A 27637-nucleotide genomic window follows, 5' to 3' on the forward strand; every position below is an offset into this window, starting at 1 on the left:
CATATAAGTGTGATCATGCAATACTTATCTTTCTGTGTCTAACTTATTTCACTCAGCATAATTTCCTCCAAGTTCATTTCTTGTTTTTAAGCTAGGGTTGACTCAGCATTTATAATGTGAAATGGCAGGTTTTTAAAAAAAATCTGAATATTATTCCATTGTGTGTGTCCTTCTTTATCCTTTTGTCCACTGGTGGACCTTTAGGTTGTTTCCATATCTTGGCTATTGTGAATGATGCTGCAGTGGACATGGAAGCACAGATACCTCTTCGAGATCCTGACTTTTATTTCCTTTGGATATATGCCCAGAGTGGGATTGCTGGATCATACAGTTGTTGGATTTTTAAGTTTTTGAGGAACCTCCATATTGCTTTCCATAGTGGCTGCACCAATTTACAGGATACAATTTACAATCAATAGGGTACAAGGGTTCCCTTTTCTCCACATTCCCACTAGCACTTGTTATCTCTTGTATTTCTGATGACAACCATTCTAACAGGTGTGAGATGTTATCTTATTGTGATTTTTATCAGCATTTTCCTGATGATTAGTGATGTTGAACACCTTTTCATATACCTGTTGCTCATTTGTATGTCTTCTTTTAAGAACTGTCTAGTCGGGTTCTTTTTACATTTTAAAATCAGGTTATTTGTTCTTCTGCTATTAAGGTACGGAGGTTCCTTATATATTTGGATGGTAACTACTATCAGATGCATGGTATGCAAATGTTTTCTCCCAGTTCAGAGGTTGTCTCTTCATGCTGTCGATGATTTCTTTTGCTGTGCAGAAGCTTCTCAGTTTGATGCAATCTCACCTATTTTTGCTTTTGTTGTCTATGATTTTGGGGTCATATCCAAAAAGTCATTGTGCATATCAACACCAAGAAGTTCTTTTCCTATGTTTTCTTCTAGTTTTATTTTTTGAGTCCTTATGTTTAAGTTTTTATTCATTTTGAGTTGATTTTTTTATATGGTGTGAGAATAGGGTCCACTTTCTTTGTTCTGCATGAGGTTTTCCCATTCATGATAAAAGCTCTCAGCAAATTAGGAATAGAGATTTATTATTTCAATTTGATGAACAGAATCTCCAAAAAAACCTAGAGCCATTGTCATACTAAATGGTAAAAGACTGAATACTTTCACCTAAAATCAAGAACAAAGCAAGATGTTACTTCATCAGTCTTACTCAGCATAGTTGAATAACAGTCACCACAATAACGCATGTAAAAGAAATAAAAGGCATACAAATTGGAAATGCAGACATAAAAGTGTCTTCATTTGCAGATGACATGACTGTCTAGAGAGAAAATTATATGGAAGCTACAAAAAAAACCCCTCTTAGAATCAATAAATGAGTTCCACAAGTAAGGTTTCAAGATACAAAATTAATGTATAAAAATCAATCACATTTCTGTATACTAGTAATGAGGATGTGGAAAGCAACATAAAAAGCACAATGTTATTTACAACCATGCCAAAGAAAATAAAATGTTTAGCTAACAAAACATGTACAGGATGTGCATGCTGAAAATTACAAAATGTTGAGAGAAATGAGAAGACCTAATAAATTGAAATATCTTATTTAGGAATTGGGAGACTCAGCAGAGAAGTCAGCTCTTCCCAAATTGATCTATAGATTTAATGAAATTCCTATAAAAAAATCTCTGCAAGCTTTCCTTGTACACATAAACATACTTATTCTAAATTTATATGGAAAGGCACAGGCCCTACAATAGCTAAAACATCTTGAAAAAGGAGAAAAAAGTGGGAGGAATAATTTAATTGGATATTAATACCTATTATATAGTTCTAGTAATTAAGACTGTGTGATATTAGGTGAGGGCAGACACATAGAGAACAATGGAATAGAATAAAAAACTTAAAATATACCCAAATAAATATGCTCAATTGAGTTTTTGATAAAGGTGCCAAAACAATTTGATGGAGGAAGAAATAGCCTTTTCAATAAATGGCGGTTATTCAATAAATGGGGGAATTGGACATACATGTGAAAAAAAAAGGAATCTTAATCTATTTCTCACACCTCCTACAAAAATCAATTTAAAATGGATCATAGGCTTAAATGTTAAAACTATAAGAATTTCAGTTAAAAACTATAGAAGAAAATTTGTGGAACTTGGGCTGAGTAAAGAGTTCTGAGACTTGACACCAAAAGCACAAATAATAAAAGCAAAATCTGCTAAGTTGGACCTCATAAAAGTAGAGAGGATGAAAAGACAAACTACAGACTGGGAGAAAATATTTGTAAACCACATATCTGACAAAGGGTTTGTATCTAGAAAAATATATATGTATACTCTAAAAATTCAATAGTAAGAAACCAATTCAATTAGAAAATGAGCAATAGCCATGAACAGACATTTCACTGAAGAGGATATATAGGGATGGCAAATGAACATGTAAAAAGATATTCAACATCATTATCCATATAGGAAATGCAAATTAAAACCACAATAAGATTACACTACACACCTATCAGAACAGCTAAAATAAAAAACAGGGCCAACACAAAACGCTGGGGAGATGCCGGGAAACCGGATCACTCATGCATTGCTGGTGGGAATGTAAAATGGGACAATGTCTCTGGAAAACACTTTGACAGTTTCTTATAAAACTAAACATGTAGTTACTGTATGATTGAGCAATTGTGCTCTTAGGAATTCACACCAGGGAAATGAAAACTTTTCTTTCTGTAGAAAGTTGTACGTGAATGTTCATAGTGGAGTTACTCCTAATGACCCCAAACTGAAAACAGTCCAGATGTCCCCACCAGAGGATCGGCAGTGGTATATCCACACCATGGAATACCACTCACAATAGGAAGGACGAACTGTTGGTGCACACAACTCGAGCCATCTCCGGGAACTTCACTGAATGAGAAAAGGCCATCCCAGAAGGTCACATACCTTATTATTCCATTTATGCAGTTTTTTGGAAATGAAAACAATTTTAGAAGTGCGGAACAGTGGCTGCTTGTAGCTGAGGATGGTGGGGAGAGGAGCGTGCGATGGGGAAGAGGGTGTGGATTCGGTTGTGCAAAGGGCAGCGAGAGAGGTCCTTGTGGCGATGGTGACGTGTTGTCATGACTGTTGTTATAGTACATGAGCATCCGCACATGATAAGGTGTATGGCAATAAATACCCACATACAAACACATACACACACACATACAAATACATACATGCCCATATATAAATAGATACATGCCCATATACAAATACATACACATCCACTTACAAATACCCCAAACAAAATCGGGGAAATCTGAATAAGATCTGTGGATTGGATCAATCTCATTACCCTGGTTGTATAACTTTAGAAAATTTTAACACTGGGGGAAACTAGGTAAGGTGTATGTAGGGTATCTCCATATATATTATTTCTTAGAGTGCATGTGAATCTATGATTATCTCAAAAAAAAAAGTCAATTAAAAAAATGTCATTGCCCATCATCTAGATGTGGGGTACACTCAGAAGAGATGTGTTCCTGTTCAAGGTCAGATGCTGGGTCTGATCCCGCTGTGTTTTGGTGTCATGGTGTCTGCTAAACGACCCTTTGGTGGGGTCTCGTTTTATTTCCAAATGGATTAGAAGTACAAACATCTGTTATGCTCACTTGAAATGACTTGGTCAGGGAGGTTCTCCTGGCCTTTGCTGGGTCGGCCATGGGATGGTTCTGGGGCCTGTGCCTACATCGGTACAAGGCAGTCGCTTTCTCTCACTTGTTTTTAATTGAAACAAAGTGCCCATTATTTACTCAAATGGTTGCTCGAGAGATTAGCGAATAATAATCAGAGTACTTGACCTACTTGGAGGGAAGCTGTAATGCAAAGCTGGTGTTATTAACAGTGGGTCTGTCTCTTATTGAAGCCCCAAGGGCTTGGCTTGACAGCTCTCTACAGAACTGATGGTGATATTTATTATTTTTATTATCTGTCTTCAAGGAATTACAGTGTTTCCTCATTTGTCCACACAGAATTTTGGTGAAACAGAGCACCTTCCCTATTCTTAAAGACTAAGGGAATGCAGATAGGGATTCAGAAACCCAGGAGGCGGTGGTAGGTAGTTCCAGGTTATTATCAGGAACATTTACTGAGAACACCAACTGATCATTAGCCCTCTTTTCCAGATGTTAAGGAAGAATCTTCACATGTCAAACCAAAGAACTCTGATGCTATTTCATTGATAGATTTGCTTTTGCTATAAAATTTAAGATTTAAATTCTGTTCTTCCAGTTACCTGGTTTTTCGTATTACTGCAGGTGGTTTTAGCTACAGATTGATTTTTTTTTTTTTTGGTACAAATTCACAATGTCTAACAGCTCATGTTCTAATTGTTTTCTCATTAATTAACAGCACTGCTTCTTAAAACAAAGTGACCTTTGTCTAATTTACAAGCTGTCTGCTGTGACCATTAGTTTTTTCTGGTTTCATGCCATCAAATGGCATTTTTGTGAAGATGAAATGCTGACATTATCAACTCTGTGACATTTGCACCAATTCTTGGGGAGCTGTGGCTAATTAGTCATACAAAATTGGAACTATTGCCTTTATTCAGAATATTAATATAATCAATTCATAGCTATTTTTGCTCCTTTGCTGTTGTGTGTAAACTTAAAGTAGCAGACGGCTAGCAGACCAGCATGTTTCCTCACGGAACCCCTGTCGGGAAAGGATTTGGGTTGCAGACTGAGTCATAAATTGCAAAGAAATCACTTAAAAGGGCTGCAGTTATAGGTCTTTTGTAATTTGGAAGATCCTGCTAGTATGATACATATTAAGGAACTGAGATTAATCAGGATCAAGAGATGGCTCCACACTTGAGTTGGAGTGTAGAAATAACTGTACAGAAGTAAGTCCTTTTTTTGGATTTTTGTTTCTTTGAAGAACAGAAAAACGCCCTAAACCCATGTTCACGAATCCTTTCTTAAAGGTCATCATATGCCATTATCAATCCAGGTTGCTTTCACATCTCTCCTTAATTTTTAGGATGGCATATTAACTATTAGTGTGTTGGAAGAGAATTTGAGGTAATGAATGTTTTTGCTAAGGGGATGGATTAGATCTGAAGACACCCCAAGTTCATGACCTTCAGAGCCACACTCCTATCAGTGTTGTGAGAGGGTGGGAGAATTCTATGAAGGTGCTTTGGACACTGAGTGGGGATGGGCACAAGGGGGCACAGAAATAGAAGTGGGGTGAGGATGGAGAGACCAGAACAAGGTGTGAGCGGGCATCGAGGCTTCCTGCCCTTGGCAACGGTCACCTAGAAGGCTCTGCAAGCCGGCATCTGGGGCCGGCCTGGGGGCTGGAAGGCTTGGGAAGACTTCGACGGATGCATTCATCTCAGGAGCACCAGGACAGTCCAGTCCCTCCTAAGGGCCCCCCCGTTCTGGTTGGTTGATTCTTGAAATTTCTCTAGGAATAATTTATCGTTTCAAGTTTTTCACACCTGTTAAACTGTAGCTCTCCCTCTGAAAAGTAATTCAGTTAGCCACATTTATATGCGAAGATCTTTTATCCCAGAAATTTCCCAAAAGACACAGGAAAAGGAGCATTTTGAAAATGTCCCAAATGACTGATTTATGCTCTGTTCCCAAAGAAGGACCAGGGACAGGCTTTCATCAGGTGCTGGGGGCACGTCTTGAGAGCACATGGCCCGGGGCAGGAAGTGGGTGCCCCTGGGGGTGGAGAAGTGCGGCATTACTAGTCAGCAACAGAGGGTGCTCATGGTGCCCCCTCCCCCGCCCGGGCCAGCTCAGCCTAGCAGTGGTCCTGTGCATCCTAGTTGCCAGACGGGATCTGTGATGAGGGCTTTCATCTGCTTGTAGTGGCTTAAGACACTTAGGGGTTGGGCTGGCTGCTGTCAAGTGCTGTAGGCCTGCCTGGTATCGGGGCCACCAGGTGACTCCTTCTGTGTTCATGTTCTGTGTTCTCAAAGTCGTATCTACATCAGGGCCCAGAATGGCTTAGGCCTTCCCCTCCTCCTGCTCCAAGGGGGTGGGGGACTCTCGGGGACAGAGCCCCTGCAGCACTGTCTGCTGAGGCACCCAAGTTGGTAGTGCGCACAGTGGGGCTCACCTCACATTCTCCTCTTCCCTCCGCTGACACAGAGGGCAGGCTCACTGAGTTCTGTTTGGAGCCCCACCCCAAGCCAAATTACACCTTAAATAGTTTGAAGTTTCTATATGGGTGTGTCTGCGTGCAGCCACATGTGTATGTAGCAGGGACCAGAACTCTGAAACATGAACTCCAAGCTAGAAAAATTGAAAATAGTTTGTCATACCTTGAACTGAACCTAGATACTCATTCCCCTATGATTTTGCCAAATAATCACAAATGAACCAGTTCAGCTTGGAATTGGAGCTAAAAGCCCTGAATCAGAATAAAATGGAAACATTGAGAGAGTCCAAAATGGGTGAAATCCACCCAACTGTTCATTTGATTCAAATTTGCTAATTTGTCAATTTCTCATTATCCTAAAGGCTTTTATTTCTCTTAAGAACTATATGAGCATGCCCCAAACAATATGAGTAACAATTCTAAGTTTTTATTTCTGGCTACTGAAATAAAGTCAGGCTGTTCTATTAGTTTTATAATAAAATATACAAGGGCAATAGGTCTTTCTTGCTTATAAAAATTTACAATAGTTATAAATGCTTAAATAAAATGCCTTAAAACAAACAAATAATGTATTTCAATCAAGAAACATTCCTGGCCTTAAGAAATTGGTGCATGTCAGCCCAGCTGGCTATAAAGCAAATCTTATCTTTTCTGTTCACATTTCCCTTGTAGGTTTGTCACACCTGTGAGAAAACAAGAGCTAGGACAGTGTAATGGGCTGAATGTTTGCTTTACTCCAAAATCCACATGTCCAGGCCCTGAGGCCCAGTGCGGTGGTATTGGGAGGTGGGGCCTTAGGGAGGTGAACAGGTTTAGCTGAGGTCATGAGGGTGGGGCCCCCTGACAGGATTAGTGTCCTTACAAGGAAAGGATGAGAACCCACAGCTCTCTCGCTCTCTCTTCCACCACGTGGGGCCACAGTGAGAAGGTACCAACCACAGGCCGGGAAGAAGAACTGGGAATGGGTCGGCAGCACCTGGATCTTGGGCTTGTAACTTCCAGGACTGGGAGATGTAAACATCTGTTGTTTAAGCCACCCGGGCTGCAGTATGTTGTTATAATAGCCTGAGCTGATGAAAACAGAAGGCTTTTGTGCTACAGAGGTGAAGAGTCAAGTCAGGGTCTGCTCTCGAGAACTTTGAGAACTTTTCACTTTTATACTTGGGAGTTTCCATTTCTGCTCTTGCAGCTGTTCTCGCTTGGAGCAAACACATTGCTCTTACACTGAGGGATCCCTGGACTTTCAGAAAACCTGCCCCTTCCCCATTCCTGTACAGTATTTGCATTGTTTAGTGTAACTAACTGCTCTGCAACATTTACTGCATTTATAAGGTGTTCCACTTGTCACGAATTCACTTTACAAATGTATACTGGATACCAGCTCAGTGCGGGAGGCAAAGATGAGCAGTGTGTCTACTGTAAGGAGTTTAAGGAGTTTATAATCTGTCGGGGGTGACGCGGCCTGCACACCAGGAGCCCCGCAGAACCATGCGCTGCAAATGCCGTCTGAGCAGCGGGTCCCTGGGAAACTCCTCCCCGTTGTTTCAACTCCTCTAACCGCGCAGGCCCTCACTGAGCCTTGGTTGAAGTTTCTTCCAGTTCAAAACTTCAGATTCAGCAGAAACTAATTAGCACACTGCTTCATCAATCCATTAAATCAAAATTCTGAAAGCGAGCTAGCTAGAAGTAGAAGAATTGGAATAAGTTAATTGGCCTGTGATTTTTTTTCTAACCTGCCTATTTAGCATTACTGACACTAATTGCAACTGGAGAGTGAGTGGCTTCTCGCTGCAAGACGTCCTGGTGTCGGTGGGCTTATTTTGATTAATCTAAGCAAACGGACAGAAACGGTGATCACCCAATGCCACTGCTATGATTTATGGCACGGAACAATTTTGTTTTCATTTGGGGTCCTCTGATGATAGCTCTTCTCTTTTTACTATTTTACGAGGAATGATAGGACTTTTCACCACTGATTAAGAGAGGTTCTTGAGACAGGCTGGGAAAAGAAAAAGAGAGGGACAGTTTACTCCTTTTATCTGAGCCTGTTTTAGGTAGAATCCCCAAATATTTTGGTTTTTGGAAGAAATGGAGCTTCAGGGTGGGGCCAAAGCGGCCCCTGAAGGTTGAGCAGAAGCAGCCGGTGTTTTATTTACTCAGTAGTGAGGAAGGCAGGGGGTCTGTTGAAGGACAGGTGGAGTTCTGAGAACCTCAGTCATTGAGCTTTCCAGTGGGGAGACCACTGCTTGCCGGCAGACTGACAGCAGTGGGCGCCACGTGGAAGAAACAGAAGCCCCTGGGGCCACGGCGTTCAGAGGTGGAAGGGCTGTGGAAAGGGCGGTGGTGGAGTCCAGCAGAAGAAAGTAAGACATTATAAGGTATTAACTGCGTTTTTTCCATGTCCATAAACTATAGACTGCATTGCAGGTCTCCATGTGCCAGTGGAGAAATCCCCGTGCTTTTCTGGGTCATCTGGCCCACCTTCCTTTTAGGCGTCCTGACAGAACAGGAGCCATTTTGATTTAAAATAGTCTTAGCCTCCTCCTCTCCTACCCATGAGAACTGTTTTCCCTTATAAGCATCAGAGTGCATTTTGTCACCTAAGATCGTGCATTCTCCCCATTACCAGCTATGAGCTGTCGCTGTTGGTGCATGTCTGCAGCCCCCAGGGCGGGGTCCTTCATAAGCACCCGGGGCGGGCGGGCGTGGGGGGAAAGCAGGCACTTCTCTCTGTGCGGGTTGCATGCGCTCTAGGGCGCACACTTGTATGTGCAGTTGCACAAAAGCTTTTAGAAGTGATATTGGGACTCGGCCAACCAGGTTCATGCAGAAGAAAACGAGACACAAAAATCTAAGAATGAAAATTTACAGGAGACACTATTAATGTCACCCATTATCCACACCTGCCAGACGACCTCCACTGGGGGTGGCTTCCATCCTTAGGATGAAATGCATCACTTGGACTAATTTGGAAAGTCACTCAGTGTGAGAGGGAACCAATCTGTCCTAGTAACTGAGACCCCGCTCTGCTCTCCTGCCCTTCTGCTGGGCTGTAGGCTGTGCCTGCCGCACCCCAGGACGCCTGGCTGGGGACCACGGGAGTAGTGTCAGGGGCTATGAGAGGAGTGATTCACCTTGCTGGTTAGCAATACGGCATCCCATACAGTCAGAGGCCAAAGCTGCGGCAATGCAGACTCAGACACTGACTTTACAGTGCGTTAACGAAAAGGGGGTGCCAAGCTCAAATGGCCGTGCCTTCAGAAGTAAGACTCTCTCCTGGAGAGCACACTGCCCCCTGCCCCCCCTTTACCCCCCACCAGCCCAAAGCAGCACAGCATGCGCAGGTCGCTGTACAGGGACAGAGCAGGGCCAGGCTGGCCTTTTGCAGAATCTAGACAACAAAAGAAGTCCTGGAGCAGGTGTACTCACGTCAAGGGGGCGGGAGGAGCCGGGTGGGGGGCGAGGGACAAGGAAGCCCCAGAGGTGGGTCCTCCTGCTGGGGCAGGGAGGGCCCTGGGGAGCTGTGCCTGCTGGAAGGGACAGCTCTCTCCTCTCTTGCACCTGTGCCCCCTTCTCCGCCCTTGCTTGCCTCCCAGGTCAGTCCAGGAGGCCTCCAGGGAGGCAATGCTGGCAGGCCCGCCTCCGGACAGCTGATGCACAGCGGCCGTGTCCAGTCATGGTCTCTGCTCATGGCCAAAGGCCCCTACAGTGTCTCTGCAGGGGTGTTCGCTGGGGGACTTCCCTGCCGCCCCCCCACCTCCCAGCTCTACAGCGTCACAGGCAGGGGACAGAATCGGATTACGGCAAGGGTGTCACCAGTCCCTGCCCATCAGAGTATCTAAGAGTCACGGAAGAGTTTTCAAAGACTAGCTGTACATATCCCGAACTGGTATCTTATCCGAGCCTCTGAAGTGGTTATACTGCTGAAAGTCCCCACTTTTTACAGCCTCTTTCATCACTTCACTCTGCTTGCTTGCACAGTAAACGCGGGCTCACTGGAAGCCTGTCTTCTGCAAGAGCACAAATACAATTCATTACTTCCTTTCAGACTCCCTTAATTCAGAATTTGTGATAATTCTGCTAGAGTTCGGGTAACACTTATTCTTGTGCCATCTATTAAAAGCGGATTTACTAGGCGAACGGAGAACAGATAGGAGAGGACAAGTCGGAAGGTTTAACATTTTTAAGAGGAAGCAATTTTCAAGATCCTTAATAGCACCTGTTTGCATTTAAACAATTAATGGAATAATTACAACCAAGCCACCTCATTCATTAAAGAAAACCCAGCAGGATCTTTATTTGGCAACAGTTTGTTAGCAGAGATTCCCAAAGTATCAACTCAATGGAAAATCGGTAAGTAATATGCCTTCTCCTAAACTTTAATCATCCCCTTTCTATCATCTGAAATGTGTCCCAGACACTGAGGTAATCATTCCGATAAGCGGTAGCTCGCTGCAAGCGTGACAGGTGGTTCAGAAGAAGGGTCTCTAGCCGACCCACGGGGCTTGGCACCCCTGCCTACCGTCCTGTCTCTGCAGGCCCTTGCTCGGCGCTTGTGTGCTTTCTTCTGTCCCTTTGTACCCCTGGTGACCTGCCCCAGGAGATGGGCCTGTGCCCCTCTCTCCCTGATATGAGCCCCTGGATTCCCAGTACCCCGGCTCCCCTTCCAGGGAAGCAGGGTCGCCACCACAACGACCTGCTCAGGTCACTGTCTAACACCGCAATCATTAATTTGGTCACGGAAGGGAGCTCAGGAAGCGCAGAAAATGGGGATCCTGCCATGCGTCAGTAGCGGTGTGGCGGGCAGCAGCGGTTAGCAGCAGGGAGGGCCCTGCCGCTTACTAGCGTGTGACTCTGGGCAATGTAACCTCACTGTGACACCTTTTTATAAAAAATGGGGATAAAAATTCCTCTTTCACAGGGTTGTTACCAGGGCTTCAATGACTTAATATTTGTATAGTGCTTAGGACAATGCCTGACACATAGAAATCACTTTATAACCGCTAAATAAAATAAATCCACTCGTTCAGTAGTTATCACGTGCTTACTATATGCCAGGCCCATTTCTAGGTGCTGAAGATACAGAAGTGAACAGTCAAAAATTCCTGCCCCGTTGCTGCTCCCAGCAAGGGAGGCAGATAATAAACCTAATAAAGAAGTAGGATTTACAGAACACCACAGGGTCGGTGCTATGGAGTGGAATGGGGGAGGGTGGGCGGGAGAGGCCGACTGAACAGACCAGAAGGTGAGGAAGCCGGCTAAGCAGGTAACTGATGGGAGAGGCTTTGAGGCAGAGGGATCGGTTGGTGCAAAATACTGGAGGTGTGGATGAAGCATAAGGTGACAGGGTGGCTGAACTAGGTCGGGTGAGGGCAGAGGAGCAGGAGAGGGGACACATGGGAACGGACTGTCTTTCAGGGTCATTGTAAGGGGATCTTCTGGGTTATTGTAAGAACTTTGGCTTCGACTCTGAGAGAAATGGGGAGTGTGGTTGGCTCAGCTTGCATTCTCTGTCTCCCTCCCCGACGCTGCTTGGCTCACTCACCAGGAACTGGTAAGGCTGGGAGATCTCTCTGAGAGGAAATGGGCACCCACAGGCCATCTGGGAAGCAGGGCATGGAAACGGGGCCAGGAGCCCCACGTATGTCTGTTCCAGCCAGGAGGACAGGCCTGAGACTCCAGCCGAGCAAAAGGCTTTCCCTGACACGTGCTTAGGCAGAAGTGTGGGGCTGCGGGTATACTACATGGTATCCTCCTTAGATGGTTTTCCTGAATTACCAGAACCGTCAAGCAGATGCTGTTCTGCCCACTGCCAAGGGCCAGCCCACAGGGCCTCACTCCTCGGCTCCACCGGGGCCCTGGCCTGACAAGCTTCCGGAGTTCTGCTCTGAGGAGATGCCAACTAATACTAGCTTTCATATCACCTATTGGCAGTAAAGAAAACCAGCAGAAACAGAAAGAATCATCTTATATTTGACTTTTACATATGTTCCAAGATAAATTTAAATGGAAATTCAGAACACTTAAAAGGTTTTTATTTATAAGTTTGTAAGATATAAAACTCTACAACACTTGCTCACCCTGCTCAGCTTAAATTCATCTTTCTGGGCATCGAGAGTATTGATTATGTTGCAGCTGTTTAGGTAAAACCGCCATCTTTTTCTCCAAACTTGGTAAGTCTGGCCCGGAAGTCTCTGGGATCGTATGGAGATACTATCACTCTTCAGTCTTCTCACAGCTAAGCCAAACTTGGGGAGAAGGGATCTCAAGTTTCCCTTATTTTCTGGCTTTAGGGGTGCATGCCAAGGAGTGAGTATAAAGTGAGAATATTATTAAAGAGGTTAGGGACAAAATAGAACTATCTTCCTCCTAGCTTTCAACCAAATGTTGAGGGTTCACGATGTTAAGAAAAGCAAATGGCTTATAATTGATGTTATTCCATGAATGTGGAAATCACTGTGTTGAGGAGACTGTTTTTAGCAGTGCCGAGCTGCGGCGAAGAAACTGGGCAGTCCGGGGCTCTTGACATCTTAGCATCCTCAGGACGGGACAGGATTCATGCAAGGGGAGTGCGGTTACTGGCTTTGTTGATTTTTTGTCTGTTGGAAAGAGAACCTACTTGAATAATGCTTTTGTTCATCTGAAAAGTGAGTCTTATAAGAGTGGATAGTCACTAGAGTGGTTAGAAATTTCCATCTTATAATTAAAAAAATGTTGTTGACTGTCAACAGAAACATAAAAATGAATTCTGGAGGAGCAAAACAGCAGCAGACTCACAGAACCCAAGAATGGACTAAGAGTTATCAAAGGGAAAGGGACTGGGGAGGATGGGTGGGAACGGAGGGATAAAGGTGGGGGGAAAGAAAGGGGGCATTACGATTAGCATGTATAGTGGGGGGGGGCACGGGGAGGGCTGTGCAACACAGAGAAGACAAGTTGTGATTTTACAGCATCTTACTACGCTGATGGACAGTGACCGTAATGGGGTTTTTGTGTGGGGACTTGGTGATGGGGGGAGTCTAGTAAACATAATATTCTCATGTAATTGTAGATTAATGATACCAAAATAAAAAAAAATAAAAAAAATAAAAAAAATAAAAAAATGAATTCTGGCTCTGTGTAGGGTCAAATCACACTGAGATTTTATTTCACCCCTCTATATTTCTGAGTATTACTGAGTCAAGAGAAAGAGTCATCCCTCATTTCAGATGGGTTTTTCTTGAATATTTTTTAAGCAATTAGTTCTTCTTTTCCTAGATTTCCTGTTCCCACTCCTGAAAATCCCAAACTTTGATTTTTTTTATCTTCAGCTATCACTTGACATATCAAGGGAAGTATACATGTGCGGGTAACCTAAAGTAAAGCTTTTTATAAAAAATTAATGATCTTCTTTGGAAGTAATTCTGTCTTAGTGACGCAGATGCGCTTGCCAATGACCGCTCCTCTTTGCTGCTCAGGTATAAAGGCTCAGATATTACTTATGTCAGAGGCTTAAGGCTAAGGGCTGACTTTTTACAGTTTAGGCAAATGGTTTGCAGGGGACAGGACATTACGTAGGATGTATTAGGAGGCAATTTTGGTTCATCCAATAATTGTTGGAAAGAGAACTTCCGAGCATTGGAAATCTAGCATTGAGAGGATGCTAGATCCCTGCAAAGCACGGACACCACAGGACCTTGGACGTGTATGTAGGTGGGAGAGACGAAGCCTTCCGAGGTGCTCTGTTTCTTGGAGAACTCCATCCCTCCATCTGATGTGAAAATGGGCAGCAAGTGGTTGCAACCACCCTAAAGCTTCATGGTTTTTTTTATCCTAGACTGAGGTTTAAGAACAGTTGTCAGTGAGCCCTTTTTAATTTTTTTGGTGTTAAAAAATTGATTAATTTTGCTGGGTCCTCAGTGCAGTACGGATCCATACCCTCTTCGAAGGAAGAAGGCTGAACCCACCTACAGTGTTGCTCCCGCCACCCGGGACGCCCCGGACCTTACATGCAGCCGCTGCAAGCAGCACTCTCGCCAGGTAAGTGCCCGCATTGGCGGTGGAAGCCACGTCCTGGGAGGGCAGCCAATGAAATGCTTCAGGTCTACAGCTTAACAGAAGGGATGCCTGGCATCAGGCGTCTCTGGGCATGACGCGAAGAAGAGGGGTGCTACCACGGGGCTCATCTCAGAGAGCCGCCCCCAGCCTCCATCTCTCAGGGTCCATTTCCCCTGTGCACCCAAACACCTACATCTCCAAAGTGAGACTGCTGTATCTCCTGGGCGCTAGACAGGGATTTCTGACAGCCCCTGCTGGTCCCCAACTGAATGAGACGCGATGTATTCAAAACCTGCCTGTCCTTCCTCTGAACTGTTGAGCGCCTGGGGACCCCCAGACTTGGGAATGGCATCACCACCTGACCACACCCCAGAGTCGGGAAGCTCAGGCACCCTCATCTCCTGCCTCTCACCCCAGACACCACCCCTTGTTTGCTCAGTCTCAGAAATGTCCCCTGAATCCACCTTTCCTTTCGGTGCCCCTGCTTCTGTGGCAGCTGGTGCCCCTTGTAGTCCACACGGCCCAGCGCCGTGCAGCAGACTGCAGTCTTTCCTGCCCCCACTCCTCCTTCTCTGCGCCAGCTGCCCTCCAGAGGGCACTCGGAACTGTCTTTCTCTAAACCAAATCCGATCTTCATGGTGCTACTTAAGACCTTCTGATTTCCATCATGGCATGAGATCAAATGACCTTACTTTAGAAAAAACTGGGTTCTTCTCACTGGTTGCAACCTTCCTTTGAGCCTCTGTTTGTCTCCCTGACCCCCTAAATCCTAGCCAGAGTGGCGCAGACCTTTGTGGCTGTAGACCAGCTCAAATGCCCTGGAAGCCTCCCCCAGCTTCCAGTGGGGAAGTCGTTGCTCTTCCGGCTGAGTTTACTTACTTCTCGTTCTCACACTCATTTTTGGTTCTCTCTCATGCCAGGTAAGGAATTGGTTCTTTTAATTTGGAAGATTATTTGGAGTTTGACTTCAGGTTGAAAATAGAAGACAGAATAATCCAAGTGAGATTAGGGAGGAGGATGGGCAGAGAGCCTAGAACATAATAAGTACTAAAGAAATGCTTGCTTAATGCAAAATATGTGTCAAAAGTGAACTATAAACGATGCATTAGGTGAGGTCTGAGGAGGGAGTGGTGACTGGATCTTAGTTTGGTCAGGCTCAGCTGCTCTAAACTGTTACCCCAGGAAGCTGTTTGGAGACATTAGTCCCTATTTCTTTCGCTTCTAATGATTATTAGTGAATGACTAAGTCATTGCTTAATGATCTTTAAATTAAAATACGTTAGTGTTGAGTAACCGACTAGGTTGTTGCAGTAATTCTTTCTTGTTATATGATCCCATTCATTTCTAGTGTTGGTGACAGACTCACATCATATTCTGGGGCTTTATGCTAATGATCAGTCCACTCTGGCATTAGGTAAGAGCATTGGCTTTAATAACATAAATACTTGGTTATCCCAGGTTCAGATTCTGAAGGGTAATTGAAACTCAGCACAAAATGAGGATGACTGGAAAAAAGAGGCAAAAGTTAACAAATAATAATTTTCTTTTAGATTCTGAAAGTTTGTATTCTACATGACTTAATTATACTTGTCTTTATAGATATTCCCAAGGAGCAAAAACTTGTTTTTAGAGCTTCATACAATCAAAAGGTGAATTGAAACCAGGGTATTTTAATGTCGCAAATAAATGAGAAAATAGAGAATAGTGCTAGATGCTTTGAGACAACAAAATAGGGTTACGTGTGGAGAATGACTGCTAGCTTCTTCAGATTGGATGGCCTGGTCATTCAGTTTCCGCATGTTTATTGAGCATCTTCTACGTGTGAGGCGGTATGGTGCATACTAGGAGATGCAGACTGCTAACATACAGTCTCTCTTCTTATGTTGCTTTCAGTCTTGCAGAAAAAACATGTCTGGAAATCAGCAATCATCCTGGAGTGGCCTGCATGCTGCCATAGGCCACTGCTGCTGCAGACCATTCCCTCTGAACTGTACTGGACCCCAGAACACAGAGGAAGGGACTGTAACAACTCCCGGAGAGTTAGGGAGAGCTTCTGGGGCACAGGAGCTGACACTTAAACGAATAGCAATTGCCAATGTGGTGGAAAGAAGTGGTGGGAATGGGCTTTTCAAATAAAAGAAACTCATCTGTAAAGGCACAGAGGTGGCATGCATGGGAAATATGAATAGTTTAGTATCGGGGGAGTGCAGAATGGAACTGTGAGTGTGTGTGTGCGTGTAACAGGATAGACCGGAGATAAGTGAGGAGCCTGTGCATGGCAAAGTACAGGATTAGATCTTTTAGTTCTGAAAATTACTTGGAAGTTTACTTCAGGTTAAAAACAGGAAAAGACAGAACAATCCAAATATTACAGGTTTTACATACTGAGAAGATGTCAAAATACTTAGAGTTTAATAAAGTGAAAAATGAACTTTATAATGATTAAATCAAAGTACCTTAGATGGTAAATAAAATATTCTCAAGTTAATTTATTTTAAGTCTTAAAATTTGTTTCTACCTGAGGGAACATTATTTTTCTCTTGGAACTGCATAAAAGTTTCTTTATTAAAATTAAGGCTAATTTAATAAATTTGGACTTTTGATGAGCAGGCTTGTAGGCTGAAGATCTCTTTAACATAGCTTGATGAGGGGGAGAGTCAGAGAGTCTGAGGCCCCGACCTGTCACCTGATAGAGGTTTTATCCTTCTGCTCGATTTGACCTAAGATGCCAGCTTTGTGCCACTGATGCTTCTCTCTAGAAAGGCCCATACCGCCAAGCCGAAGGCACTGTGTGCTTCCGAGTGGGCCGAATAGAAAACCTCGCACCCGTCCACCCACCGGCTTTCCTGCCACAGTGCAGCACACACATTGCTGGAAGGCCAGCTTTCAGGCAAGATTGTTCACTAGACAGAATAGGGCTTACGATAAAAACGGAGTCAGGGGGCACCACTCTATACCTATGGAGCTTCTGAACAGAAATCTAATGAAAACCACCACCCTCATAGAGATGTTAGTACAGCTAAGATGGTATGTCAAATTCTAATGAGGAAATGCTGCAGTAATCCTGGCCTTCGTCTGCACCGACGTGAGGAGAGCTTGAGGGAGGGGGATGTGGGGAGGGGTGCAGGCTGCTGGGTTATGGGGACTGGGGCCCCGCATCACACGTCACGGGTAGAGAGAGAGAAGTTTCGGCTTTGCACAGAAGGTGGTGATGCTTCGGTTTGTGCCTTTTGTCTAGATCGGGGGGAATTGCCTTGTAACCACTTCCAAGGCAGAGCACGTGTACATAAAGAGGATGTGGGCACTGCACTCCCACAGCCACGCTGTGTTCAGCTAGGCTGACATGCTTCATGCTCAGCTGCTGTTGTTTGGGAAAAATCGCCTTTAACTTTCATGTTACATGGACGTCATTACCCTATTTACAACTGCCTATGAGGTAAGTTGCACTGCGGAAACGCAAAGAAAGAGAATGGATTACATGTGCATCGTACTCCAAGTCCTCTGCCTGATTTTGCTAGAAAAACAATTTTAGAATCACCCCAGACAGGGATGGGGACCATGAGTGCCTCTGCACGGCTGCAGGGCGGCGTGTGCGAGGCGTCTGGCCCACAGCGCCCCTGGGAGGCGCTAGTGAATGCTGGGGGAGTGCGTAAATAAACGAGTGAATCAATGAGCAGCTCCAGGTGAGAGAAAATATTCTTCAGTCTGTAGAGGCGACTCAAGGATGCGTCTGTCCTCACAGCACTGGGTCTCTGAATGGCCCAGCTGTTGGCTGCCCACTTCTGACCCCTAGTCCAGGACTCCCCATAGCTCTTTCCCAGCATCTATAAACAGACAAGCTCCCACCCTGGTCACAAAGCCCCCTTCCCTCAGCCGGTCAAATGCCTGTCTCTGCTGGGCTGGAAGGGCCCAGGCCCTGAGCATGCAGTCCTCTCCACTGCAGACCACCAGTCAGAACCAGAAAGCGACGCAGGGAAGAGCTGGTGGAGGGCAGCCACGGGGTGGCTAAGTGGGGCACAAAGCCCTCCACATGGACAGGTGTGGGGCCAACTCCCAGGTTCTATCATTATAATTGTGGAGTCAAATAGGCAGGAATGCTCACCACCCCTCTTCACGCCTTCACAACACCCTCCAATTATACTGGAATTTCTCTTTCTATTAAAATTGCATTTGATGTCGAGTTGCCCTTGATTTCAGCTAATTTAAAAAATAAAGTTTGGGAGAGTCAGGGGTGGAGAGGGACAGACAGAGGGGGTCCTCCCTCCTGCCGGCACTCCAGCGGAGGGCTCCTCGCCTTCCTGCTCCCGGCCTCCAGGGGGCGCTATTCTGCAGGTTCTTCTGTGAGCAGCTTTCAGGTTTTCCCAGTAGGCTGAGATCCAGGGGCCCTGAACCTCCCAGTCTTCAGCGAGCCCAGGCCGGAGGGCCTGTCGCGCCTGCGGTCTCTCTCTTGTTCTTCATTTTCCAGTAATGTCCTGTGGGCTCCCTGTGATTTATGGCTCTGGAGGAAGCCGGGTCTGCACCGTTCACTGCAGCCAGCCTGTAGTGGCACTTGTCAGGCGGCCATGCACAGCTTGGGAACCTTTTCTCTAACCTACTTTACACAAGTGTGATGAGCCTCCTCCCCTTAATTGTGACCCCTCGATGTGCGGGGGGTGGAAGGCGGTGCCCCAGGGTGAGTGCCAGCCCAGTAGTCAATATATGAGTGTGATTAGTAGACACTGATATTGAAAACAGTTTTTGATAATCTTATGTTGTGGTTTTCATGAGAAATAGATGACTTGAGATAGGTTTATTCGCTCATATGCATGTATCTTAAAGTGGGAATTAAAAAAATGACAAGTTCACCCATTTTCTCTCATCTCCTCATTTCACCAGTTGTCCTCTGTAAACCCATGATGTCAAAGCTTTTTATTTTTCCTGGAGTCAGTCAGAGGTTGGAGACAAGGGGATGCTTTAGATGCTCCGACGGCAGGGCCATGTGTCTGTCTTTTACCTGGGGAACTCCAGTCCACAGAGCCTGCAATGTAGGAAGCGCTTCATACATATTTGAGTTAAAACTGCAGAAAATTAGAGGCTGGGCCTGGAGAAATTAAGAGGGGGCTACGCAGGATCCAGGGAAATATCTAGAAGTCTGTGGAAATCCACAGGATCTGACACCACCCAGGAAATCCAGAGCTGGGCTACAGGGGTCAGAGCAGATGTGGAACTAAACCAGAGGGGCAGTCAGGAGACGGGGGGCAAGTGAGAACCACAGGCAGAGCGCACAGAACCTGAAGGGGGCGGGGGGCAGGCAATCTGGAGCCAGGCAGCGTGCACAGGGCACACGGCCTCCGTTCTGAGGGGAGAAACCCTCTCCAGACCGGGTGAGGCACTGGCCGGTGACACAGGATCGCCAGCTCTGGCTGGGCCGCGGGGCCGTCTGTCTTGCTCCGGTCCGTCCCTCCCTCTGCTTTGCCTAGGGCTCCATCACGTCTTCCATGAGGGGCTTTGCTGGCCTTCTGGTGGCTTCAGTCCTATGGCTCCCCGGCTCCAGCCCATTCTCAAGTCAGACACTGCATCTTGCTTTAATTTTGGTGCCATATCCATGATAGTATGAACGTTTCAATATTAATGTTGTGCATTTAAGCAGTTGGTCATCTTCTTTCACCAAATACTCATTGATCATTTGCCACCAGATACCACTGTATAAAGTGGTGTCACTGAATCAGATTTGGATACTATTCTCAAGAAATCTGCAGGCCCACTGACACCTCCCTCCGTCCCCCAGGCCCCCCCTCAGCATTCTGGTCTCACCTTCCCCCCTCGGCTCAGCAGCAGTGCCCCCCCCCCTCCCCAGGGGCTTTCGTCCTTGAGGCCCCACCTGCCTGGAATGTTCTTCCCCTGGGTCTCTGCATGGCTAGTTGCCTCACCTACCCGGGGGCTCTGCTCTAATGCTACCCTTTCAACATGCCACCTACAGACCCCTTCATCTTCTATTCTCTTTTCCTGCTTTCCTTTTATGTGTAACCCTTAAAACATTCATTTGCTAATTTGTTTCCTATATGTCTTCCCCACAAGCATGTGAATTCCACAAGGACATTTTGCCTATTTTGTTCACTGCTGTATCCTCAGTCCCTAAAGAACGCCTCGCTGCGTATTGTTAGTGCATGAATGAGGGAGGAGACATGGTCTCAAGTAGCCAGTGCTGAGGGAAGCCAGAGGGACGAGGCAGTTTACTCCAGGAAGAGAGAGGTGTCTGACCCAGGTTTCCAGTGGTGGGAATGATTCAAGCCTGGAAAGTGAGGAGAGGGGGTTCTTCTATTGCCAACCATCTTGGACTCTGTTTTTCTCAGCAACCCTCCGATTCATGCTGCCGGGCTTCGCCTCCCTCTCTTAGTTGAATATACCTGTGCGGAGCGCAAGAGGCCGCAGGAGGTCAGTCCACATGTGGGGACCTGGTCCAGGGCGGCTCACCGATAGATCTCAAGATGTCTGTTGCTGCTTGTCAAGACTTGAAGCAAAATCGTACACAGACTGCATGTCTTGGTTAGATACCGACGCTTGCAACAGAAATGTGGAAAGTGCTTTCCTTTCTTAACTGTAGATTGAGACATGGACATTTTCAGGCACAATCTCATTTTCTTTCACTTGAACAACGTTTCCCTCTAATATCTGAAATCATCCTCAGAGGGCAACTTACTTACTGTGTTATTATCTCTCAGTTAAGATTCGGGGCAGGTGTTAAACTACGCCTGCTTTTTCTTTTCCGTCATCAGCAGATTGATGAGGGTCATTAGTCTCCATGAATCATTTTAAAGTTTATTTGCATTTTCCTTGATGAAAGACAAGCAAAGGAAAATAACCGCAGTTTTCAATGTTTATTGGGATATTCCTACTACTTTCTGCAGGAAATTACAGGGATGTGATAAACATAAAGAGGCATCACTCATGTCTCATATCTGATTGCTTAATAGCTCATATTCTGTCAGCTCCATTACCAGCATAATATTTAATCTCCTTGAATGGATTCTTCCCCTTACACTCTGTTATTCTCTCTAAGAATGTTTAATGCTGGAGCTTTAAATGTAAAGATTTCATGTTGTCTTCTACATCAAACCCGTATCAATTTATGCACAAACCTTTTTACTTTGCAAGGACTGGTAAGTGCATTTGTGGCTGATTCTCCGCCGTCTCCACTAATACTGATGGACGGGACATGCCCACAACACCTCTAATTGTTCAATACCATGTCACGTGATGGATAGTTACATGGCAATTAAAAAAACCCCACATGCATCCATATTAGAAAACATATAACAGATTAATTATGAAGTTATTAGCTTCCCACTGGGACTCCTCACTTCACAAAAGGATTCACTACAGATTTTCTTTAAATAGTAAGCTCCATTAGTGCATCTAAGTATAATCAGATCTGCTTAAATTGAATTTGTACACATTTCAGGAAATGGTAAACCTATGTTTGCTTTGCTGCATGAAGGAAAACCAGCAAATGAGCATATGCCCTGTTTAAAAGGGGCCAACACCCTGATGGTGGGAGAGCCTGGATATCTGCCGTGTGTTTGAGTGCTTGTCCAGGTGCGGAGTACCGTCCATTTCTAACACAGCTGGTGGGTAGAAGAGCAAATACCCCGGGGCATTCTAACTGATAACGGCATTCCTTTTACAATGTGAGTGGGCACTTATAAAAATGGTACCTTTGATGAAAATTTTGCAAATGGCACACATCACTTTCGTTAAGTGTAGAGGTCATCTATTTTCTATGTATTGAACAATCTACATTTAAAGGCCTACCATGAATACTTTAAAACTACTCTGGAAGGCATGAGGTTATCAGTCAAGAGGAAATGCACTCTACGTAGCATTGCTCTTAAGGGGGTATATGAAATGCCGAAACATACACGAATGCCTGCCCAGCGCTCTACTCGGCGATGCAGACACTGAGAGAAGAGCTTCTAAAGCTGTGAGCGTTGCCGTCAGATGCATTTACCAGACCAGAACCCACAACAATAAAAATCTATTTCATTAGTCGACCAAAAATAAGGGGCTATTGGGAAGACACGCCACACACACTGAACGCGTGCCCCTGAGTTGCCTTTAGTTAGAGGAACATGTTTGTGTAGAAAGCTGCCGTAATTACAATTTTTGTGGTGAGAAAATGTGAATGTACTTGTTTCCTACTAGGAAAGTATGACAATTTCTCAAATGTGGCATTTCTCAAATATTCCACAGTTCACTGTACTTGTGCTCCTATTAGGCTCCATTATATATGGAAGAGCCAGTGATTACAATAGTTGATAGTTCTCTCTGGGCTCAGCCCAGTTCTAAATGCTTGTATTTAACCAATCCCCACAACTAGGAGGTAGGCTATATTATTATCCAGTTACAGCAGATGGGAGAACTGAGACCCAGAGAAGTGATTTCCCGAAGTCACACAGCTAAAAAGTGGTGGGAGTGGAATCTGAGTGCCTTGTGCCCGGCTCCAGTGTCTACAGCAAGTTAAGTCTGTGCCAGTTTTGTGGAGGGAAAACAGGGAAGCCGGAGTGTAGAGGGACACCCTAGTTCACACAACTGAGAAAAATAAAAGAGCGAATTAACCCCGAGTTTGTGTCTCTCCATTTGGCTTATCCCCGAGGCCAGGAAATGACACGTTTACAAGCAGCCCTGGGAGTGCAGTTCTGAGCCTCCCCTTGGGGTGGGGGATGGAGAGCCGAAGGCTCCTCGGGGACCCCAGGAGGCGAGCAGGACCAAGTCCAAAGCTGCTGACGCCAAGGAACCAGGTGGAGGAGTGTCACGGGGGCCTGGGAAGTTCGCCCAGGGGCCAATTTGCTTGCTGTGTACTCCTGTCTGAAGTGTGGGCATCCTTTACTTGCATAGAAATAGAATATAGGGACATCTTTTAAAATGTTAAAGAAAAACACAAAGGGGACACAATCATGAAAAAAAATACATGTATGATTTATATATAATTTTTCTAAATGTACTCCTCTGGCATGGCATTTGAGAGCAAAAGTGTACAAAAGTGATTTTATTATGAATTTTTGCAAACATCTTTAAAGCCATTCCTATTACTATATGGATGGCAGCTCTTTAGATCATTCAAGTGTTTGGAATCCCATAAAAAGACTTCTTTCATGACCAGGTCAAGAATCTAAGATGTTAGGTTGACATCCTCCAAATCTCTGAAATAGAAATTCAGCCATTGCTCGATTTCAGAATAGTCCAAAGAAACCCATGGTATTAAAAGCCCAGAGCTTATGAGTATCTTGATTGTTAAAACTTCTTGAGCAGCAAACAACTGATTCCATGCAGTAATAGGAATGGCTTTAAAGATGTTTGTAAGAGAATTTTATATAAACATCTTTAAAGCCATTCCTATTACTATATGGATGGCAGCTCTTTAGATCATTTTGGGAACTAAAAACACTGGTAGTCAGAATTGTGTTCTATGAACTTCGATTAGATGTTCAGATGATAGAGTCTGAAATAAGATGAACTGTCTCACACATACATTTTAAAAGAATAAATAAGAGATTCCTTAAGTCATTAAGATTTCTCTTGGCTTTTTCCAACATTTTACAACTGATTATACTTTTAAGATACACTATGTTAACTAATTGTGAAAGAGAATTAACAACATATGCTTTTCCAGTTTATTAACTACTAAGGAAGAAAAAGAAGAAAACAAAGCCTATACCTGAATATATATATATATATATTTGTCTAAATAAAACATAGTTTTAGGAGAAAACACTGATGAGGAAAAACATCTGTAAAAGCTTAGCCCCACAACACAGTCTGCGTCTATCTAGGTAGGTTTTAAAAATACGCTTTGGTGTAAAACGTACACCTTGACAATTTATGACAAGAGCACAAAAATAGGAGGCTAGGCACATCCTCTCCCGGTGGAAAGCTGAGCACAGTGCCTTCCTGAGAAGTCAGCCTGCAGCACCAGCCACACTTCCCTGCACAAAGGCCTCGTTTGTGTGGAGTGAATGCTTGCTGCTTTGCTAAGCAGAAACACTGTCAAGACTGGGGGATCAAAGAGATGTGCAAATGGCCAACAGGTACATGAAAAGGTGCTCAGCCTCATGTCCCGTCAATCATCAGGGGAACACGAACTGACACCCCAGTGTGACATCAGCCCACACCTGTTAACATGGCTGTCATCAAAAGACAAGCAATAACAAGTGGTTGGGGGGATGGTGGGCAAAAGGGAGCCCCTATGCACTGTGGGTGGGGGTGTAAACTGGTGCAACTACTGTGAAAAACAGCATGGAGGCTCTCCAAGATGTTAAAAATGGAACTACCGTGTGACGGAGCAATCCCACTACTGGGTATATATCGGAAGGAAATGGAATCAGGATCCCAAAGAGAAATTCACAGCCCTGTGTTCATCGCAGTATTATTCACAGCAGCCAAGACATGGAAGTAACCTCAGCACCCACTGATGGCTGGACAAAGAAACTGTGGTATATATATTGGAATACTGCTCAGCCATAAAAAGAAGGGAATCTTGCCATTTTTGATAACATGCATAGACCTCCTTGAGGGCGTTTTGCTAAGTGAAATAAATCAGAGAAAGACAAATGCTGTATGATCTCAGTTATATGTGGAATCTAAAAAATAAAAAATCTGGAAATCATGGAAGCAGAGGAGATTGGTGGTTGTGGGGATGAGGGTGGGGGAAGTGGGTGACGGTGGTCAAAGGATAGAAGCTCCAGTTGTAAGACAGGTAAGACCTGAGGATCTAATGTGCAGTCTGATCATTGTAGTTAACAATACTGGATCATATGCTGGAAGTTGCTGAAAGAGTAAATCTTAAAATTCTCACCACACACACACACAAATGCTAACTGTGAAATGGGTGAAGTGTTAACTAACTTTATTGTGGTAATCATTTTGGAAAATATATGTATATAAAATTATCATATTAAACACTTTAAACTTACACAATTGTTATATGTCAACTATATATCAATAAAGCTGGGAAAAAAAGACAGATGTCAGATATTTTATCTACTCAAATATACTCTAATTACTAAACTCTGATCAGTTGTTCGCTGCTCAAGAAGTTTTAACAATCAAGATACTCATAAGCTTTGGGCTTTTAATACCAGGGTTTCTTTGGACTATTCTGAAATCGAGCAATGGCTGAATTTCTATTTCAGAGATTTGGAGGATGTCAACCTGACATCTTAGATTCTTGACCTGGTCATGAAAGAAGTCTTTTTATGGGATTCCAAACATTTGAAGTATTCATAATGTATATCATTCATCATGCAGCAGATCCAGGCTTTCATACTCGTAAGTCTAAAAATCAGATTTATTTTTTCAGTCTAGCATTTCCAGTTAGAGTTCTGTATAGGAACCTAGCAGCCGGCTGAGCTCACACCTTGGGCTGAGGCCATTCATTGCTGTCAAGGGGTGCATGGGGCCAAAAGCCCGCCTGCCACCCCGATGGAAACCTTGCAAACAGAACAGATCCCCAATGTGCTACGTGGTCTATCTGTTCTCTATCTTGGGTTTCAAAATAGTAGCCTTCACATTAGCAATGCACCACTGAACACACAATATGGATAAAAACAAATTGGGACAGATTTGTTTTGGGCTCAAAGATGATTTCTTCCTTCATCAGGACTGAGACCTGATGAAGTCTTGGTAACTCCAAGCACAAACTAGCCATCTGAAAGCACAGGTGGGATGAGTAGCTGCCCTCTGCTCAGGTTATATGAGTTGACATCTTTCAGTATCCACCTTCAAGGTAAGAATAATTTTCTCATATTAAATGTTTATTGCTGTCCATAAGCAATCTCTGTTTATCAGGGCACATAAGCCCTCTTAATCCATCCTCTCTTTTGCTCTCTTCCTCTGTAGTCTGCCAGGTTTTACAGAAGTCAGTTAGTTATTATAGTTTATAGCTCATTCAGACAGTTAGTTCTAAGACTGTCAGCTCTGATATTGTTGGACTAAGTGAGTGGGTCAAAATGGATGTAAATGAACCGCATTTTCAATCAGGTGTGATTTGAGTGTACAGTGCTATAGTTTAGTTGTAATAGAAGGAAAAGAGATTAAAAGGCCCAGAATAATTCAGACTAAAATCTCTTGGGGTCTTTTTCCATTTTAAAATGAATTGAGCAGCTCAGTGTGGTTGAGGATTGACAGCGTAATGGAAGCAAGTGAACTGCCGGATTTCTCACCAGGTAACTGCATTAGCAGCAAAACTCTGAATTCCGTCTTTTGGTTGAAAAGAGCATGAAGGCGCCTTCTGTTTTCTTACGAGGTGCTATACTGTCATAGCTCTTGGCCAATTATGCTTAATTACTGCCAAGTTGCAGTTATTGGAAAATGCTCTCTATCCTGTAACTTTTAGCAATACAATGACACACCTTGTGGATATTGTCTTCTTATAATTTATTACCATAGATAAACCTAATTAAAACTGCTTCCAAGTATTCACCTCCATGTATGATGTCACTGTAACCCAAGATGTTGCTACATAACAGCAACACTGAATATTTCTCCATGTCCTGAGGACGGAAGAGCGGTTAGAATGGTGGGCAAGTGTTCAGTGATCTTTGAAAGTTTTATACCTCACAGTAACCCTTTTTTGTTAGATAGAACTTTTTGTGGGACAAAATGCATAGCACCAATATTACAGACAGTTCTTATATTGCATAAACTTTATGTACATTTTTGTTCATATGTTTCACTTACCAGAATCAAGAGGCAACTTGAGGCCAATTTTGTATGTTCAGGGATGGTGGAAAACACCGACAAAATCAAGCAACCGAAGACAAGGAGAAAACTGTAAAAGAACAACAGAAAAGAGAAATCTGATAAGAACCTTGCCTTATCATGACAAACTTAATTTCTTGTTTCTAAGAATTAGCATTGGTTAAATCATAAAATCCCGGAAGCGACTCACCATTTCGAATATTGAAATACAATACATGGCACAGGACAGATGGGGGTCCTCAGCAATGCTCTCACTGAAAGCAAGGTTTTCTCTTTCTGTGTGTGTGTGTGTGTGTGTGTGCGTGTGTGTGTGTGTGTGTATGTTGCAGGCTGTATTTAAACGTCCATATCTAAGAACCTGTGACTTTCCCATACACTCCCTTCCCAAGCAGGGATCCTGAGGCAGGGCCAGCAAATGTGTCTCTGCTCTTCTATCCCAAGAACACGCGGGGCAGCCGGCTTCCTCCCTTAGAAGCAGAGTCTGCCCTGAGCTTGGCAGTGTCGGCCATCTCCCAGGTATTGTTCTAAGTGGCTTCGTTGCTCCTAAGCTGGTACTTAGCTGGCATGATGCCACTGGCTCATTTTCACAGTCTACTATTGCTCATGGATTCTCGTTTGTCATTCCTTTATAGTAAGAATAGAAAAGGAAGGGACCGACTTCTTCTGCTCCCCATATTCTCTCCATTTCCTCACAAACTGCTAGAGAAATGACCCTTCAGCCATC

At 44.2% G+C, this 27637-nt stretch overlaps 1 protein-coding gene across 3 annotated transcripts in view; it reads right to left on the reverse strand.

The window, feature by feature from the left end:
- KCNQ5 (potassium voltage-gated channel subfamily Q member 5) overlaps nt 1–27637 on the reverse strand; it is a 455253-nt gene that overhangs the window by 121130 nt on the left and 306486 nt on the right. For all 3 annotated transcript variants that reach the window (XM_073225085.1, XM_073225083.1, XM_073225084.1), the window contains exon 2: nt 26893–26983. In XM_073225085.1, the coding sequence (XP_073081186.1) occupies nt 26893–26983 (91 nt within the window). The remainder of the gene's footprint in view (nt 1–26892; nt 26984–27637) is intronic.

The sequence above is a fragment of the Manis javanica genome, chromosome 16 (genome assembly GCF_040802235.1).
Source record: "Manis javanica isolate MJ-LG chromosome 16, MJ_LKY, whole genome shotgun sequence".
In the NCBI taxonomy this organism is placed as follows: Eukaryota; Metazoa; Chordata; class Mammalia; order Pholidota; family Manidae; genus Manis; species Manis javanica.